Below are 18,195 nucleotides of genomic sequence, written 5' to 3' on the forward strand. Positions count from 1 at the left end.
AGGTCTGGGCTGGAGATTTGGCTACCGCAGGGAAGGCGCTTGGGAAGTCCGGGTCTCTGTCCTAGGGACTTGGAGGCAAGTAGCGAGAGCGCCAGACACGGAGGCACCCGGCGGTGAGGTGACTTCCTAGCTAGGCGAGGGCACCACAGGGCCCGGGGGGAAGGCCCGGACCCCGCCTGACCCTGGGGAGCTGGGAGGAGTTCCCTTCCATCAGTGTACCTAAAAAAGGTCAGTAAGATTTATCTCTGGGTTCATTTCACTCTTTTAAAAAACTTTATGAATAATTTATTGAGGAATAGAGATTATGGAAAAAAATTTATTAGGCATTTCAGCAGAATGCAAACATAACAAACCTCTTTGTATCAAGTAAACTTCGTTGCACAGCATCATAAGTGATGAAGAAGGTCTGGCAGTTCCTCAGGAATTCAGACTCCTCTGAGGCAGCTGCAGAAGAGCTTCGAAAACACAAGTCCACACATGAATGTTGGGGTCACTTTACTCATAATAACCAAAAAGTAGAAATGATGCAAATGTTTTTCATCGACCAGCTGATGGAATGATGAAAAAGTATAGCACAGACATTAAGGGATTCTGCCAGGCGGGATTCTGCCAGTGCAGAGGGAGTGAAGGGCTGGCTCATGCTGCCTCCTGGGTGGGCTTTGCTGACGACATGCTGACGGAAAGAGGCTGCAGACAAGGCCAGAGAGGTTTCTGTTTTTATAGACTGCTCAGAACAAGCACTTTCGTAGAGCCAAGGTCAGTGAGTGGCTGCCGGGGCTGGGCATGGAGAGAACAGGTTGTGATTTAACTGAGGGGATAAGTTTTCCTTGGGGATGATGACAATGTCCTGGAATTACGATAGTGGTGGCGATTCCAGGGCTCTGAATATACCAAAAACCACTAAAGTGCATGCTTTAAGAGGGTAAGCTTTATGGTATGTGAGTCATCTCTAAGTATCTTATAAAAGACTGCACAGGGCCCGTCTCCAGCTTCAACTCCCTTGTAAAGGACCTCGCAGCGCTGGGTGACACAGTGAGAAAGCTGAAGGACAACGGGTGATGTTTTGAATGACGTTGTCGCTCTTCCAAGCAATTCCGTCTGTCCTTTGGCATTAGTCTTTTTTAGGAGAGTTGCAGATAATAGATGAGTAAAGGTGAAATAATTCATAGGATGATGAAAGGACAAAATGCTTCAAGATACAAGAAAAACGAGTGCAGTGAATGCCCATCATGATTTTTGCATGCATGCAGAGGGCTGGCCTGTGGAGGAATGATAGGGTTGAATGAGTTTTGTTCCTTTTCTTAAAAACATTTTTCTGGCCCTCCCTGGTGGCGCAGCGGGTTAAAGCACAGCACTGAGAATCTAAAGCCGCTTCCGCATGAGTTCAATTCCCGCCTGCCCCGGAGGTGACCACATGGCGCGGCAGACCTCTCCTGACCCGCCCGCTGCTCCCCTCAGCAGTGGACTTCGTCGATCTGCCTGTTCTGCTCCCCACTCTGTCTCTGGTGAAGCCTCTCACCGCCCCTGAGCCTCTGGCCTGTTCCCCAGTTCTGTATGCACAAATAAATAAATCTTAAAAAAAAAACAAAAACATTTTTCTTTGAAAACCTCTAGAAATAAGTTCGGAGGTAAAAAACCTACAACATTTAAATCACTTAAAAAAAATCTCAGGAACTAAAGCCTGAGCAAAGGGACCCCGAGGGGTAGCCCCGGAGCCGGGTCTCGGACGACAGGCCCAGGACGGTGAGGGGCAGGGCTGGCGCAGACGCAGCGCGCCAGCGGGTCTCTGGCGGAGCGGCCACAAAGCGCTCCTCTGCCTTGGCGAGCTCGCAGCACCCCGCCTTGACCACGGGCTGACCTAGGGGCCGGACACTGCCCGGCCCAGCTCAGCAGCGCTGCAGGCGCCGCTCCGGGGCGCTGTCCTCTCAGCCGGGGTGGCTCCGAGCTCTGCAGGTGCTGCTCACGTCGCTGTTCTTCACAGGGTGTTTTGCTTTTCTGACACAGGCTACTTACCAAAAGCTGCTACCTCTGTACTTCCCAAGGTCACTGAAGGAGGAGAGTCGGTCCTTGCCACATCTGCCTGCCGACATCGGGAATGCCGAAGGCGAGCCCGTGGTGCCCGAGCGGCAGATACGGATAAGTGAGAAGCCAGGCGCCCCCGAGGGTGAGTGCGCGCTCCTTTGCTTCCTCTGTAGGAAGCCCGGGGGCCTCCGGTGAAGACACCAGCCTCCAAAGGGGAAGTTGAGCGTGACCTTTGGGGAGCTGTCCGTTACAGACTAAGGTCAATCCCACTCAGGTGATCTGAGTCTTACTCTTGTTCAGATCTATCCTGTGTACTTACGCCAAGTTCCGTTGGGGGGGAGACTCAGAGGGGATGTAATAACTTGTCACTCTCAGGATGCTGCGAGACCGTGGTTCAAGGCCATTGCCAGCTGAAGTCATAAACCCCTTCAACAGTGTCCTCTACTGACCCTGAATACTAAGATGAGATCAGCGACTTTCTTGCGGTTCCATTCTCCAGCAGATTGAAGCAGTGGGCAGGACGCGCGGGGCGGCCCCCTTTGAGCCTGCTCTGACCACAGCTGGTAGTGAGCTGCACGCCGAAGGTCCTAAGCCAAGAGCCCTTGATTGTTAGAAGATGGAATAGTGCCTTTTGGGGCAACATGGCTAGATCTTAAGGTGATTCTCCTAAATGAAATAAATCAGAAAATGAAAAACATTTACCGGATGGTCTGACTCATTTATGGAATAGAAATAACCAAAGAGGGACAGACCAGTCAAACAACAATAATAAATCTTAGAGTCCATGAATAATGTATGACCCCAGAGTGATGGGGAGGGAGGGAGGATGGAGGAGGGCGGCCCTGGAGAGCTGGCTTGCGCGGTTCCTCCAGCTTCCTCTGAGGCGCAGCCCACCAGAGGACTGGCGCGGGGGTGTCAGCCCGCCTGGACGGAAGCCCCCAGACAGTGCTGCTTCGTGTTCGCCTGTGTTAGCTCTGGGCTTTGAGCTGCCTTGAAGTCCACACGGTGTACTCGCGTCCGTGTTTTGGCTTAACGATACTTCATCTTGCACCCAGGACACCTTGACACTTAGAATTGGTGTATTTCTAAAACTTCTGTCACACATGAACAGGGGTCTCCTTCCTTATTTCGGTTCCTCAAAGGCCTGACACTCATTTCATTTTCATCCTGAAAACCAGCCTGAAGCCCAGTTCCTGCCTGTGTACACCCAGTCTCAGCACTTTGCGTGGCCCTGTCATCAGCTCGGCTGACAGTCCTTTTGTTACAGACAGCCAAGAGGAAGAAGATGGAGGCTTGGGAGTCGATCTCTCCTTCATTGGCTCCCATGCTTTCGCCCGAATGGAAGGTGATATTGACAAGAAGAGAAGACTGATCCTCCAGGGACAGCTGTCCGAGGCGGCCCTGCAGAAGCAGCACCAGAGAAAGTAAGGCCAGCCCCATAGGACTGACAGGACGCGAGGGAAAGCCTCGCCTTGTGCCGCTAAGGGATCTCCTGCAGGGGCGGTCCAGTGCAGAAGAGACAGCCTCCTTCTGTAGCTGCCGATTCTCAAGGTTAAGTGGCCAGCCGCTGTGCCGTCCGGCAGGCCCGCGTTCAGGGCCTGTCTGATTTCCAGGCGCTCCTCCCCGTACTCTAGCCAGGGAGGGGTAACCTCTGCGCGAGTTAACGCTCTCAAAGTGGGAACTAGGGAAGAAAGACGGTTGCCAAGTTTCTTTACTATGCTCATAACTATAAAGTTTGTTAAGCTTTGTGAAATTTACAAAAAGCTTTACTTCTCCCTGATTTACCTTACGGACCATTGCTTTCAGGGGCTTTATAGAGCAATTCTGAAAAACCTTTTTTAAAACAAAGAAAATAGCTTTTGTATTTCTGGTAAGCTTTTCCAAAGACAGCAGTCCTTGGACAACTGCTTGTTTTTCAAAAAGTTTTAAGTAGAAGAAAAAAAAACCACAAGCTATAAACGGTCCCTGTCACCCAGCGCCTTACAGGTTGGCGGAGACTGTCTCACGGGTGATGTGACTGTAAAATTGGACCGTGTGAAGAGCGTAGTGGTGCCCACGTGTCACGCACCCTTCACAGTGGCTGCACAGTGCTGCAGCTCTCTCGGGTCCCGGCAAATTACCCTTTGTCTTTGAGCCCTGGTACAGGCGTCTTGTCTGGTGGAATATGCTGGTCAGTCAGCCCCTCCCAGCCCACCTGGTGTCTGCAATTTTCAGCCTTCATTTTATTCTGACTCTGTTTTTAGAGATAAAGCGGACTGCCACCAGGGGGCACCAATGGCCAGCTTTTCTAAGGGTAAGCCCAGTCAGGTGATGGTTTGGGGATTCTCTGCTGGACCAAATGTAAGAATCTTCTGGCAGAAGTTCTTCTTTAACTGTGGTGAAAGGACTTCCCCTCCAGGCTGGTACTTTGGTATCTGCTTATTTTAAGACTTTTTCACATCCTGATTCATGCCTGCATAGATTTTTGTCTTAGGGCATAGATTCTCCAACTGTTTGGTTTCAAGGCCTCTTTGCACACTTCAGAATTGTTGCAAACCCCAAAGAGTTTTTGTTTACATGAGTTTTATCTGTCAGCATTTATCACTTGACAAATAATTTATTATTCATTTAAAAATGACCCAGCGTTTTTTAATGAAAAATAACTATTTAAAAAAGTTAAGTGAGAAGAATGTCACTGTTCTACATATTTGCAGTTCGTTTAATGTTTGGCTTCATAAAAGAAAGTTGGATTCTTATGTCAGCATTCAAATTATCGGAGTAAATTATCGAGAGAGCATCCAGCCTCATTCAGCTGTGTAACTGGAAAAAGGAGGAATATTTTAAGTCTCTTCAGATAAGTAGAGATACTCTTCTTGATGTTTGCCGTAACATGATTAAGGGGACTTTTTTAAAGTTTAGCTGAAATATGGAATCACAACCATATCCATGAATTTTTATATTAAAATTTGTTGCCCTCTTCTGCACTTTAAATATATTTCCTAATAGAAATTTACAGCATGAATTTATCACCTCATAAGTCAAGTTTTAGGGAATATTTACTGACTAAATTATATCTTTCAGTACTGACACATTTCATTATACACTATTAAAAATAGGTTTGTTGCTGTCACTGCTGATCTCATCAGAAAGGTCTTTAAGTTTTAGAAGTTGGAAGCTTTTGGTATAACTTTCCAAAATTACATGTTTTTTTTAAAGGCTCATGCTTTGTCATTATGAACAAATACTGTTGATTATTTTTCTTGAAATGACAGGGTCACTATCCGTTTTTGAGAAGACATCAAGAATTTTATAGGTGGCCAGATATTCCTGTTGAGTAATCAGTCTGCCCTCCGTCAAGGTAAACATGGTGGTCTATCAAACAAGGCAGCTAATTTAGCTCACCAATCAGTGACACAGTGCTTTTTCTTTCAGGTCAACCTCATATTTCAGAATACACCTGTGCTTCAGTTCTTCCCATTTTCTTTTTTCCCCAAGTACAGTTTTTTGATAAAGATAAGTACAAATGATGGAAAATCAGCTCAGAAAGGCCATTTCTTTAATAGATAGTTTTTTGACATAATAACTCACATTAGTTTTAAATACTATCAAATGAAACATGGTGGAGAAGGGAAATTTTGCTTCATAATTAGAAAACTCACAAAACTTGACAAGAAAAAAAAAAGCCATCTTGAAAATAAATACAGTCCATGCCAAAGTAGTGTAAATGAAGCCAGAGTCTTCAAAAAAGAAAACCTTCTTCCCAATTTTTATCACTTTTCTAACACATTAATATTTTTAAAAAGTATATTTTCAAAGATTGATTTAATAAAATTAATAATTTTGCTCCCTCATAGAAGCTTTTTAATGAAACTGGCTTTTGGTCTTCATTTGGCAGTGGAGAGCACGGTGATGACCACGCTGTCTGTCGCCACCTCCTTGACTCATGCTGAGACCCACAATTGCTTTTGCCACATTAGTGCAGACACCAGCGCAGTGAGAAGGGCAGGTGCGCTCCGGACTGTCATGGGAATAGGTTGGTTTCACAGACCCCCGCGAAGTCCTCAGGACTGCGGGCCTCAGGGTAGGGAACCACTGCCCTCGCCAGTCTCTAGGGGTCAGAGATACGGTCCCTCGTGGAACATACAGTCGATAACCATTAGACTCAGCAGCCAGCTCACTAAAAATCGGCTTTCCTCAAGCTTCCTGGATCAGAACTTCTGTGGGAAGGGCTCAGGAATCTTCCTTTTAAATTTTGTTAAGTGATTCTGTTGTGCCCAAATTGCTGGTCTCGTCCCTTCCTTTATGGAGGGGAGAGTGAGCCCTAAGAATGGCTTGTCCAGAGTTATAGCTGACTGAGGAGGAGGAATCTTCAGAGTGGCTCCTGCAGCTTGTCCGCCTTCTCTGCCCCTTCTCCGACTCTCGTCGCAGTCCAGCTGCAGAGAAGCCGGGAAGTCTAGAGGGTCCTTGTTTCCCTGCACGGAAGCAGCGTGGTCACCTCCGTCCTCAGCCTGGCCAGCCTCCTCTTGCCCTCTTAAGTTGACACACCGTGCTCTTTTCTCGAGAAGGGGTACAGATAGTCTGGAATTTTTACAGTGTTAGAACAGAATGCTGGTCTGTGTGTGTGTGTTTCACGTAATAACAATTAGATCAAACTAATATTAAAATGGATTTGCCTTCACTGAGTCCTTAATTTCTGAAAAGGTGCCCCAATAAAAGTCTAGGTTCCAGGAAGGAAGATGAATTCCACATGTAAACTTTGTTCTTCCTATTAACAAACGACGATTTCCATTCAGTTCAGGAAATACTGATATTTACACTGTATAATTATTCCACATTCTAATTTAGCTATTGAAGCGTCCAGAGATAAGTAAGGTAAAATCTGCCTTCTGGAAATACATGGAGGAGCCACAGTGCCTTCAGATGCCAGGGTATGTCTGAACAGCACACAACCGCAGACCCGGGAAGAGGCTGTGGCCCCAGTGCCTGAACAAGAGGCACAAGCTTCCTGTCTGCCACTCATGCCCTTGAGAGACGGGCTCCATCTGAGTCCAGAGATCATGAAGGATTTTCTGGCCCAGTGTCTGTAAAGATTAAAGATGAAGTCTTGTCTTCTGTCTATGTCGAATAACACTTCAGAGTAGTAGCAGCAGCTCAAAAGCGTGACTCAGGAAACCGGAGACCCTTTCACAAACAGTTGAGACCAAAACTATTTTTATAATGTTGCTAAGACAACTTGTACTTTTCATTCTTAGCCTTACAGTGTTCAGTGGAGCTTTCCAGAAAAACTATTTAATGTATGAGATTGCAGGAGATTAAATGCAGAAGCAGATCATGCAGGATTCAGACACTGAAGGAATTTGCAGAATGTAAAAGAATATGACTTTTACCCTAAATACAGCTTTTGTCATGAAGTCACATGTGTTCACAATAGTAGTATGTTTTTAACTTAATAAATAGTTGTTTTTCAAAATTTGTTTTAATTTCTAATCAGGTGATAAATATTGATGGTTAGAAATGGCATACATAAAAGGTCTTTCTGGTTCATAATAATTTTTTTAAAACATGAGAAGGCCCTGGGGCTGGAAAGTTTGAGAATTGATGCCCGATTGTTGGGGAGTTTATGCTGTAGTGAACTGTTCTTTGGGGGAGCGACGTATTTAAGAGTACAGGCTGAAACTGAGTTTTTTAGTTGACCCATCTTTCTCTTTCTAATTCAGACTTGTGTTTACACATGGACTTTGGTTTCTGTGTTAGTTGGTCACATTGAACAAATGAGAAAACTTTATCTTTGAGGGAAATAAGTAGGTTTTTGACGGGCAGCATCTTTTTGAAGACCTTCGATTCTTCTATCAGTTACAAACTAAAGGGCACGCGGGCTGGCTAAGGGCTCATTCCTTCCAGAGCACTGCCTTGCCACATCAGTGTCTTTTTACAATAGTTCTTCTGCTCATCTGAAAAAAATTAGACATGTCTAGTTGTGACATTGATTTGGGTAGATCAGAAGATAGATGTTCACTTACTTAGAAAAAGTATGATGTAATTTGTTTTATTTTTTTCCCCAAAGATAGAAGTTTTAAAATTCTTCACTATTCTGCAGTCACTTTTTTTCTTGTTAGAATTTCTCACTTGGCTTAAGAGCCAATTGTCTGTAATTCTTATGTCATCTCTCACAGTAAAAGCCTTCTCTCATGCATTGGTAAATACTTACTGAGCCCGTATGTGAAGTGCTGGAACAGGTGATAGTGACACGCAGGCAGGTGCACCCCCAGCCTTCGTGGGGTCAGGGTCTGGCAGAAGAGAGAAATGTTCCCCTAATTAGTAAAGGACCATTCTCTTTAATGACAGGCAAGAGGGGCATTAAAAGTCCAACAAGTCCAGGGTGGGCAGTTGCGTGAGGACAAGAAAGCATATGAATGCCCCAGCCAGAACTTTCCCTGGGCTTTTGACTTACATCCATGGTTATTTTACTGGCCTGCGTGAACAGTGCAGCTTGGGCTCTCTTTCAGCCGTTGGCCAGGCTGGCAAGTGGCAGTCGATTTGCTGGGAAGAGTCGACCCCTGCCAGCACTGTAGGACAGCATCCAACCTCAGGTGGTTACGACCTGTCAGAAACTGCGTCTCCTGCTGCTTGGACGGCAGGATGTTTGCAGTTGGCCTGATGGGTGGACGCTATTATGGCTCTGGGAATGCTAATACCGTTCATGGATACGGAAAAGTTTTGAACATTTCCAGAACCCCAAAGTAACCCACCAAATCCTACAGGTAGGAATGGTCTACTTAGTGAGAATGAGAAAAACCTGTGCCCAGCACCGTGCCTGCAGCGCGACCAGGTGCTCCTGCTGCCGCTGTTTCCCGGGTTTGCTGTGATTCATCTGTCAGGTGCCAAAATGCGCCCGTGTAGCTTAAGCTGTAGGAAAGTGAGAGGCTATTCTGAATGGACGTTCTCTTTTTTCTGGCTTTGGTTTGATGGTTAGGCTGGAATGAAAGATTGCATCTTGAAAAACGCCAGTCATAAGCGAAACCATGGAAAGTTTTTAATATTCCATGAGTAGATGAGGGAGTCAAGGAACATACTGTCTTTGCTCGAGGGAAGATAAAGCCGACGCCTGCTTTTACTTTCTCCTCCTGAATACAAGTTTAAAAGGAGAAGCCCTATATTATAAAAAAATTGACAAGGATGTAAACTAATGGGACTTCATTCAAAAATAAATACTCTTAACGCCCAAAAAGAAACACTTTGATATAAAAGAAAATGTGATGCATCAGACCGGCCTTCGTATTATCCGCAGCTCAGTGCGGAGCGAGGGGAGCTCGTCCTAGGGCCGCTGGATGTCTGTGGCCGTGAAGTGTTGCCTTGATATTCATCTAAGCTCCTCCAACTTGGAACATCACTGGCTTTTCAACAGTGATTTCACACCTTTCTTGAAACATAAACCTTTAGGAAGCTGATATGAACTATTGGCTAAATCATAAAACTATTAAAAAATAGCACCTGCAGCTGGGACTCTGTGTCAAGCATCTGGGAAGTGCGTCCGTGAAGCGGCGTGCAGGGCGCTGCGGGAGAGGCTCCCGGGGGCTGGCAGCTTGTGTCCTGGCCCAGTCCGAAGGCCGCCGTCCCGACTGCTCAGTCCCGCAGAGGGCACACATCTTCAAGGGCAAACAGGGTAGCAAGTTGTTTTTCTAGAGTCAGGAACAAGCTCTCAAACCCGGGGGCTCAGCTTCTGCTGGAGACTGCCTGTCGCAGACCGCAGGTGTGTGATTGTGCTTCCTAGCTGCAGGGGGCCCGGCTGACGTGCCCTTGGCAAACCAGGGAACTGAGGTTCATAGGGTTGAAGCAGCTGCACAGAAATGGCGGATGGGGACCCAAGTCTCCCCCCCTCCCCAAAAAACAATCCTGGATTTTTGATTGTTTTTTTAATTTTATGGGATTTGCCACATATGACCTAGATGCCTCAGAATTATTTTTGCTAAAGTTAGGCACTTTGAAAGTTTTTCCCCCCCACAATCAAATAAGTGGCAATTTGAATTTTAACAAAGAAACAATAGAAAAAAGAATGAAACTTTCCAGAAACCTGGAGACCTTCATGTAACTTTAGACTCAGCTCTGCCATTAACTGGTGGGTAATGCTAAGATTGACTCAGCATTTGCAGGTCATTTCCCTACTTTGCTATCATTTACATCTTTTCCAGCTTTAAAATCTGTAGTCAAAGCCAAAGGGCACTCCCTTTTGAGCCAGTGTATGGGCATCGCACAGCTAGTTAGCCAGTCATTAGCAGAAGGCTTCCAGGTGAAATCACCAGCTTCTCTTGCGGCCCCATTTAACATGTACAGCACTTCCCTGTTTTCTCCTGAACAGTGAACTCTTGAGCCACTGACCATATCTGTTCATGAGAATATTCTCAGGTCCCCGCATGTCGTGAGCACAGAGTAAGTCTTTGCTGAATGAGCAAGCAATGCTCTCTTCATTGTATTGTTTTACTAAAGGAAAACAGTATTATAAACGATCTTACTTTGAATACTTGGCTTCTTACCTACTTATCTAAATAGTTTTTATGAGATCATAAAAGATACCTAAACTCTTGAGACCTGAATATCGTACTTTCTCTGTGTTTGTGTTTATTTTATCAATAATACATAGAGATTCCATCTCTGACATAAGTGTCTTTGACTCCTTCCTCAATGTCATGAAACATCAGTTCTTCAGAACAAGGGAAGAACAAATTCCAAATTCCACTTGCAATGTAACATACTGGGTGTGTTGTAATAATCATATCCTTTATTTCTCTAGTTACAATCGCTGGTTATGTCAAGCAAGGTCTGAGGATCTGTCCGATATTGCGTCTCTAAAAGCCTTATACCAAACAGGTGAGCTGAGGCTACGATGACTTACTCCCCACTAATTAACTGTTCTGGGTAGCATGCTTCAGAAACTTCATTTCCTCCGGCATAGTCCATGTATCTATGAATAAACTCTTTGTGCTAATGAGGATAGCTTTTACTTGTAAAGATGTTTAAAATAGCATCCCAACCCATAATATTTTAAACTTGTAATTGTATATTGATCAATTTCATCTTAGTGTCCAATCATATCCTTTTTTTCCCCAAAGATTTATTTATGTATATACAAGAACTGGGGTACAGGCCAGAGGTACAGGAGGTGAGAGAATTCACTAGACACAGAGTGGGAAACAGAACAGGCAGATGGACTGAAATCCACTGCTGAGGGGAGCAGCGGGTAAGACAGGAGAGGTCTGCTGCGCCCCGTGGGTCAGCTCCCTTGCGTGGGATCGAACTCGTGCTGTAATGGCTGCATATAGTTTCATAGCACTGCGCTTTAACCCGCTGTGCCAAGGAGGGCCCCTTTTTTCATATCTTTTAAAATTCCTTTCCTGCCTTAGGAAGTACCAAATATTTGCTATATAAATTCAGTCCTTACATAAAGGTATTTTCACATAGTCAGACAGTTCTCAGGTTACCATTCTATCTCCACTCTATATTTTTTTCAGATTGTACTTGTTAATTTTCAAATTTATAAAAAGAGCTTTTTGCTGCCCACTTAGCTTTGACTGTCCCAGATTTAAAACCTATAAGCGGCTTTATCTTTAAAGGGCAAACACAGAGACCTCATGAAGCTTAAAAAAAAGTTTTCCACATAGTACATGATTTCTGAAGATGAAATTTGAGAAACTTCATGAGCCCAAGCTCGGGGCAGATGCTACTTCCGGAGTAGCTTCTGGGCACTAACCTCATCTCCCGCGTGCAGGTGTTGATAACTGCGGCCGTACTGTGATGGTGGTCGTCGGAAGGAACATTCCTGTCACGTTAATAGATATGGACAAGGTAAGACATGAAACGGCCCTCATTTCCAAATCGTGTTCATTTAAAAAATCAGTAGCTTGTGAGTTGGGAGTCAGGACATCGGGGTATAATCCCGCGCATTTGCGTATGGCCAGTGGGCAGCAGCTCTGGGCTCTGAGCCTGCCTTCAGTGTTTCATCAAATTAGGGCTTTGGTTTTGCTCTATAGGAGACACAGAAATATGGGAGCAGCAAAACTGGATCTGAAATTTGGCGATCTGACGTTGGAATCATTCTGTACTGTAATTTTATAATCCAATTCTGCCTTTCTTAAAAAGAAACCAACTCTTGAATAGCTATGTGAAGAGAAGAAATCAGAGCAGTTAACTCAAGGTGGCATCATCATTCCTTCCTTCTTCCAGTAAGAGGCAGATGATGCAGAGAAGTGGGATCGTTGATAAATAAGAAAATGTTTATCCTGGTCAGTAATGAATGAGAATGAAATATCTCTTTGAACCTTGAAAACCAGCCAAAGCTTTTTTAAAAATAGTCAATGTCATCAAAGATGAATCAAAACTCCAATAAAAGTGGACGCACCCATGGACCCAGTGACTCCATTCCTGAGAATTTGTGCTAAGGAATATTCCTGAGTGTGGGCCTAGCTGCAGGCTTTGAGGCTGCCCAAATGGAATGCTTGGGCAAGAGACACTTGACCTCACAGGGTGAACATGGAGCTCTTCTAGAGCATTAGTTTTATTAGAAACTTACTGCAGAAGAAGAGCATCTCTTCTAACTCAAAGAATTCTTAACCATAGTGAAAAAAACAATTCCGTATTTTGAACTAAAAAAATGGCACACAGCGTTCACGTGAAACACAGGCGTACCAAAGCAGAGGCTCAGTCCTCAGCTGCCTCCTCAGCTGCCTGGCCACCGGCGGGGGCCCGTCTTGCTCAGGCCCGCGCGTAGCGCCGTTAGTGAGTGTGCATCCAGACGTGGCTGTGGAGACAGGCTCCGTAGAGAAGTGTGTGCAGTTAAAGCCGTGGGATAGAAGGGGTCTTGTTAAGTTGTATATTCGCTGTCCTTTTTTTTTTTTAAGCATAAAGATAAAAACTAGAAGTCACTATCTCAAAATACTTTACTAGTTCTGGCGAGAATTTGTTTTCTACATCTTTTTATTTTTTTTTCATGCGGCAGTCCTTCCTTATAATAAAAAAAGTTAAGTGGAAGATGGAGAATTTGAAGCCCTGGGGAAGGCATGTGAAATGGACAGAAAGAAGAACAGAAACAATCTGATTATAGTAGTGATAATAATAAAAACGCATGTGGATACTAAATTCACACACACAGAGAAACACTCAACTGAATGCAGTTATGTCATTGAAGCTTCTGTTTGTGGCCACTTGCCTCGCGTTCTCAATAATCGTGGTGGCATACAGCCTCATCATTAATAATCGGCCCATCCAGTAAGAACATAAGTCTTGCCTTTGATTTTGGTGCGCTCTGCTCTTGCGTGGTGTCCTGGGTATTCGTGAAGAATCGCTTTATAAAAATCAAATGAGCTGAATTTTGTGATCCAAACCAGGTAACAACGGAAGAGATACTGTGTTTTTACTTAGAGCCACCTCTGTCTATGCTGGGCCCTGGGACCTAATCCCTGTTCATCTACTAGTGTTCATGCCAAGGACTTCCCTGAGGAGGGAATGGAAAGTAGCGTGATTGATAGCAGTCCTTCCCTCGGTGGGGCCAAGCTTCCTCTTTGTCATTGTTTATAGCTTAACCCTTGGTCACACAGGCCCTACCCAGATTGTATCACTGCTTTGTGTTTAAGTTGCTCCTAAATTTCATTCTTCTTGAAATGGATTAGTTCTCCAAGCTATGTAGGTCACATTAGATTTGAGTGTTTCAGGGCTCAACAGAAGCTGCCCCCAGCCCATTTTCTACTGTTGACTAAACCTGTTCTCATTTTCCTTCTTCTGACCCTCATTAAAGATGCTAAGAAAACTCACAGTGAGCTATGTGGGATATCACAGTGTCCTTTCACTGTAACTGCTGGGTGGTGAGAGCCATGAGTTGATACCTCAGTAAAAACTGCAAAGACTTTGGGCAGACATTTTAAGAGTGATTAAAAGTGTAGAAATGTTATTTCTTATCATTTTGATATCATTAGCCTAGAGAGTGAAAACCAAGGAAGGACCAAAGAACTATTTCAAAAATATAATAAGTTATTTGAGCACATAGAGATTATTCTCTTCCAACACCTAATATCAGTCAAAAAGAAATTATACTGTAGCATTTATGAAAACTATTAAACACCTGCTTGAGTCACTCACTTGAAAGTCTTGTTAAAGAGAATTGAGAATTCGTCCAAAATGTCCATCTGCAATACCTGGGATTAGTTTAACCTTCTGGGGTTTTCGCTCTCTTGGACTTTGTGAAGTAGGTTACTACCAAAGGATCTTTGCCTTCGCTCCATTTTCCTCCCAGGCTCTCTTATATTTTATCCATGTCATGGATCACATCGCTGTGAAAGAGTACGTGTTAGTGTATTTTCACACCCTGACCAGCGAGTATAATCACCTGGACTCTGACTTCCTGAAGAAGCTCTACGATGTTGTTGATGTCAAGTAAGTTATTTTTGCAAATTATAAAGAGGCAAAATAGATTGATAAATCTTGATTAAATGAATTGATATGTAAAATTTCCTCCTTTTAAATTAAGCTTTTAAAACTTTAAGAAGGGCTTAGGGTCATATAGAATAATGAAAAATAATACCTACTGTTTATATATCAAAATACATTTGTGAATAATATTTCATTGATTATGTATTTACTTTGTCTTACCTATAGATAATTTTATCACATTGCCTATAAAGCATTCATTAAACAATGAGATGTTCTCTAAATTACCTTTGACACTTTGCCAGAAATTAATCTGTAAACTTAAAATGTTTTACAAAAGATTCCCTCTGTGGATACGTTCAGATAGTCATACGATGAGTTACTTGTCCATAATGTTGACTGCTTCTAGGCATGACTGATGCTGACCCACTTTTTTATTTGAATCAGGTATAAGAGGAATTTGAAGGCTGTTTATTTTGTCCATCCAACATTTCGTTCAAAGGTACAGTAATTTTATTTAAATCTTGAATCTGGGTTATGTGCGTCAGCATAGTAAGATGTTTCCCCGTGTTAATTTCGCGGTCACTGTTGTGATTACTAGGTGACCAGAGGGGGCAGAGTGATGAAGGAAACGGAAGGAGCATGTCCGTGAGAGTCTGAGTCATGGCTGTAGTGGTGTCCACTGTAGTCTCTCAACTTTAGAGACTTTTCATAATACCCTTTTTTTTTTTTATGGAAAAAGACTTTCTTCCTCTCTCACAAGTCCAGTCTTACCAGAAGAGTAACCTTTATAACAAAACGTATTAAAGTTCACGGCTACTGATGGCCAGTCTCGGCCAGTGTCCAGCCGTGAGTGTCCAGCCACACTGCGGGGTGGCTTGAGGAGTCAGCAGAGGGCAGGCTGGGGGAGGCTGGAGCCTGGATGTGCTAAGTGGGGCCACTACATGATGTCTCCATAATACTTGGGGGTGGGGGGAATGAAAGGACTGGAAGAATAAGTTACCCAAGTGTAATAAAACCCATCATTGTCTTATGCTAAACAAAAACTGCAAATGGAGTATTCTTAGTTATACATAATGAGTTGAAATCAAGAGATAATAAAAACCATCACCTCATACAGTTCCAATTTCCATACTTCTGAGATCATATCCAGTTTCCAGACCCCTCTCGCCAACGTGTTCATAAATTGACTGTGCATATAAATCATTCGTGCTTTTTCTTAGAAGTCTCCTCGCAAAATTCACATGCATCGTTTCAGCCACTGCTCCTGGCCTGGGATGTCACTTGACTGCACATGTTTGTCAGCAGTCCCTGCCTAGCTTAGATTGTTCTCTGACCCTGTGTTCTTCAAATGCCACGCTGTCCTTCACATTTTTAATTTCCTTCAGGTCTTTAAAATAGTGGAGACTAAGTATTTCAACTTGACCTACACTAGGGGCTATTTATAACTTGTTTCCTGTAATTGACAGTTATAAGCTGAGCTGTATAAAACCAAAGTGAAGGAAGGTGGGCCATGTGCAGGCAACTCCCTGAACAGCAACAATGTACATGTTACTGGGTTTGCATCCTGGCTGCTGCCCTTTTCTCCTGATCTCTGGTATGTTCTGGAGGATGCAAAGGAGGCCTTGGCAGAAAGTGCAGCAGGGAATTGGGTTGCTCTCCCAAAGACTGCACGTCCAAGGTTGTGGCCTGTGCTTCCGCAGCCAGACCTTCTCTTTGAGCGACCCTGTCCGTGTGATCTGCATTTCAGGAGTGCTTACCAAGTTATAAAATGAAGAGGGACCTTCAAAAGCATTTAGGCCTAAGTTGCTCATTTTAGAGAGGAAGTGATAGACCCCGGTTGGAGCACAGTTCGTTTTTATCATAGTATTACAATGCCATGTTCAGAAACTCCTATTGCTCCATTTAAATCTCTCAACACATCCTAAATTCCTTACTTTTTATGTCAGGCATTAATTAGACTCCGTGAGTATGGCATTGAATAAGATGATCCCAGCACCGGGGAGTTCATTGTTCAGAGCATCAGATAATGCAGTAGAGAATGTCCGTGATGCAGGATGACTCAGCGAGGTTGGAGCACTTGCAAGGGAGCGTTGGTGGAGGGTGGTCACAGAACTCACTGAGATGAGTTTGGAGCTCTCCGGGGCAGTTATCCAAGGACAACTGTCCTCAAGGAAAAGACATTAGACCTAAAAGGCAGCATGCACGTGTCCGAGGTGAGACAGTGCCACGCGTGTACTGTGTCTTCTAATTCCGTGACTTCGGAGCCAGTACTTTGTCCAGATAGCACAGCCACTTGCGTCTCAGGCGTCGTCACGTGTCTTCTTTGAGCCATTCGTAGCACATAGTACGTTTTGCCATGGGTAGCCATTCTAGTCCCCTGCCAGACTCTGAGCCGCCCGTTAGCAGAGTGGCACCACCATGGTCACCCCGTCACCGGCACTGCTGCACAGCGACGAGGACCCCGTTGAGACCAGGCAGGTGTAACTCCTGGCACAAGTGTCTCCTCGCTCGTCCTTGAGAGTCTGTTCTGACTCTTGTCTTTCCTTTGTACTCTCTAGACTTTCTTAAAATCTCTGCGGTTCTTCCGTAGCTCTTCCTAATTGTCAGCTTCCTCTGTACGTGGGTAGAAGTACTCATCTAGAGCCCCCACTTACCTTACTGTTCAGAAAGCTTGTGGCAGGTATGCAACAGCATGTTTTCCAAAGCTAGTGGAAGAAATGATTCTGCCTTTGACTAAAATTATTTTCCTCTTCTCACCAGGTATCAACATGGTTTTTTACCACTTTTTCTGTCTCAGGACTGAAGGATAAAATCCACCACGTGGACAGCCTGCACCAGCTATTTTCTGCTATTTCACCGGAACAGATTGACTTTCCTCCTTTTGTCCTTGAATACGATGCCAGGGTAAGAGAAACCAGGGCTTCTCCACGGTTCCGTGGAGTCACTGAAAAAGCCCATAGAACACTCAGAACTATGGAAATAGCCCACAACCACCTTTCCTTATGTTATTATTTGTGTAAATACCATGTTCAGGCAACTTGATAGTGTCATGTGTCTCTCCTCCTAAATAACTTTATGAAACTGCATTGTGCTAAAAAAAAAAAAAAAAAAAAAAGGGTATTTTCCCCAGACAAACTTTTCAATGGGAGATTTGCCTACTGTGGGTTTGAAGTCAGTTTGGGTGTACGGCCCATTTCCTACCCTTCTTGGAGACCCACCTCTGCACCTTTTCTTAAGATTGCACGACTTCATCTCACAGAGCCCAAGACATCTCTGAGTGTCCATTTCCATCATCAGCTGTAAATTGTGTAGCTTATCTTAGTAGTCTTTATCCCACCAAAAGTTTCATTTTGTTAGGAGTTTGCATTGTTTTTAAGAATATCAACTGAGAATATTATTTATTAATAAATCTATTATAAATGCACTTGTTAATCTATAGCTCCATTATAAATGCATTTCTAAATCTATTACTTAAACACTAATAAAGGAGCACTTTTGGATTTCATCAAAGCTCTATTCTACTGTGTTTTTGAACAATGTCATTTCTGTCATTTTTAAAAAAAGGTAAGGAGTGTGCTTGATGAAACAGCCATCAATCTTACTTAATTGTCGCTGATTACATGTTTTTATGCATGAATCAGGGAATGTATTTGAAGGTTATATTAAATTTGACATGAATAATTCTTCCCTGATTATCACACATGTATACAGTAAAATACGTCAGACCACATCTTCTCTCTAACACTGCTCTTACTTCAGCTGTGATTCTGTTCCTTC

General features: G+C 43.9%; 1 protein-coding gene across 3 annotated transcripts in view; it reads left to right on the plus strand.

Annotated features, from left to right (window-relative positions):
* The window catches only part of GDAP2 (ganglioside induced differentiation associated protein 2), a 41,556-nt gene that overhangs the window by 17,578 nt on the left and 5,783 nt on the right, over positions 1–18,195 (plus strand). For all 3 annotated transcript variants that reach the window (XM_004689597.2, XM_012730200.1, XM_012730201.1), the window contains 7 exons: positions 2,005–2,164; positions 3,290–3,446; positions 10,790–10,866; positions 11,765–11,841; positions 14,282–14,421; positions 14,863–14,917; positions 17,179–17,322. In XM_004689597.2, the coding sequence (XP_004689654.1) occupies positions 2,005–2,164; positions 3,290–3,446; positions 10,790–10,866; positions 11,765–11,841; positions 14,282–14,421; positions 14,863–14,917; positions 17,179–17,322 (810 nt within the window). The remainder of the gene's footprint in view (positions 1–2,004; positions 2,165–3,289; positions 3,447–10,789; positions 10,867–11,764; positions 11,842–14,281; positions 14,422–14,862; positions 14,918–17,178; positions 17,323–18,195) is intronic.

This window comes from Condylura cristata, unplaced genomic scaffold (genome assembly GCF_000260355.1).
Source record: "Condylura cristata isolate star-nosed mole 26May11 unplaced genomic scaffold, ConCri1.0 scaffold00026, whole genome shotgun sequence".
Taxonomy (NCBI): domain Eukaryota; kingdom Metazoa; phylum Chordata; class Mammalia; order Eulipotyphla; family Talpidae; genus Condylura; species Condylura cristata.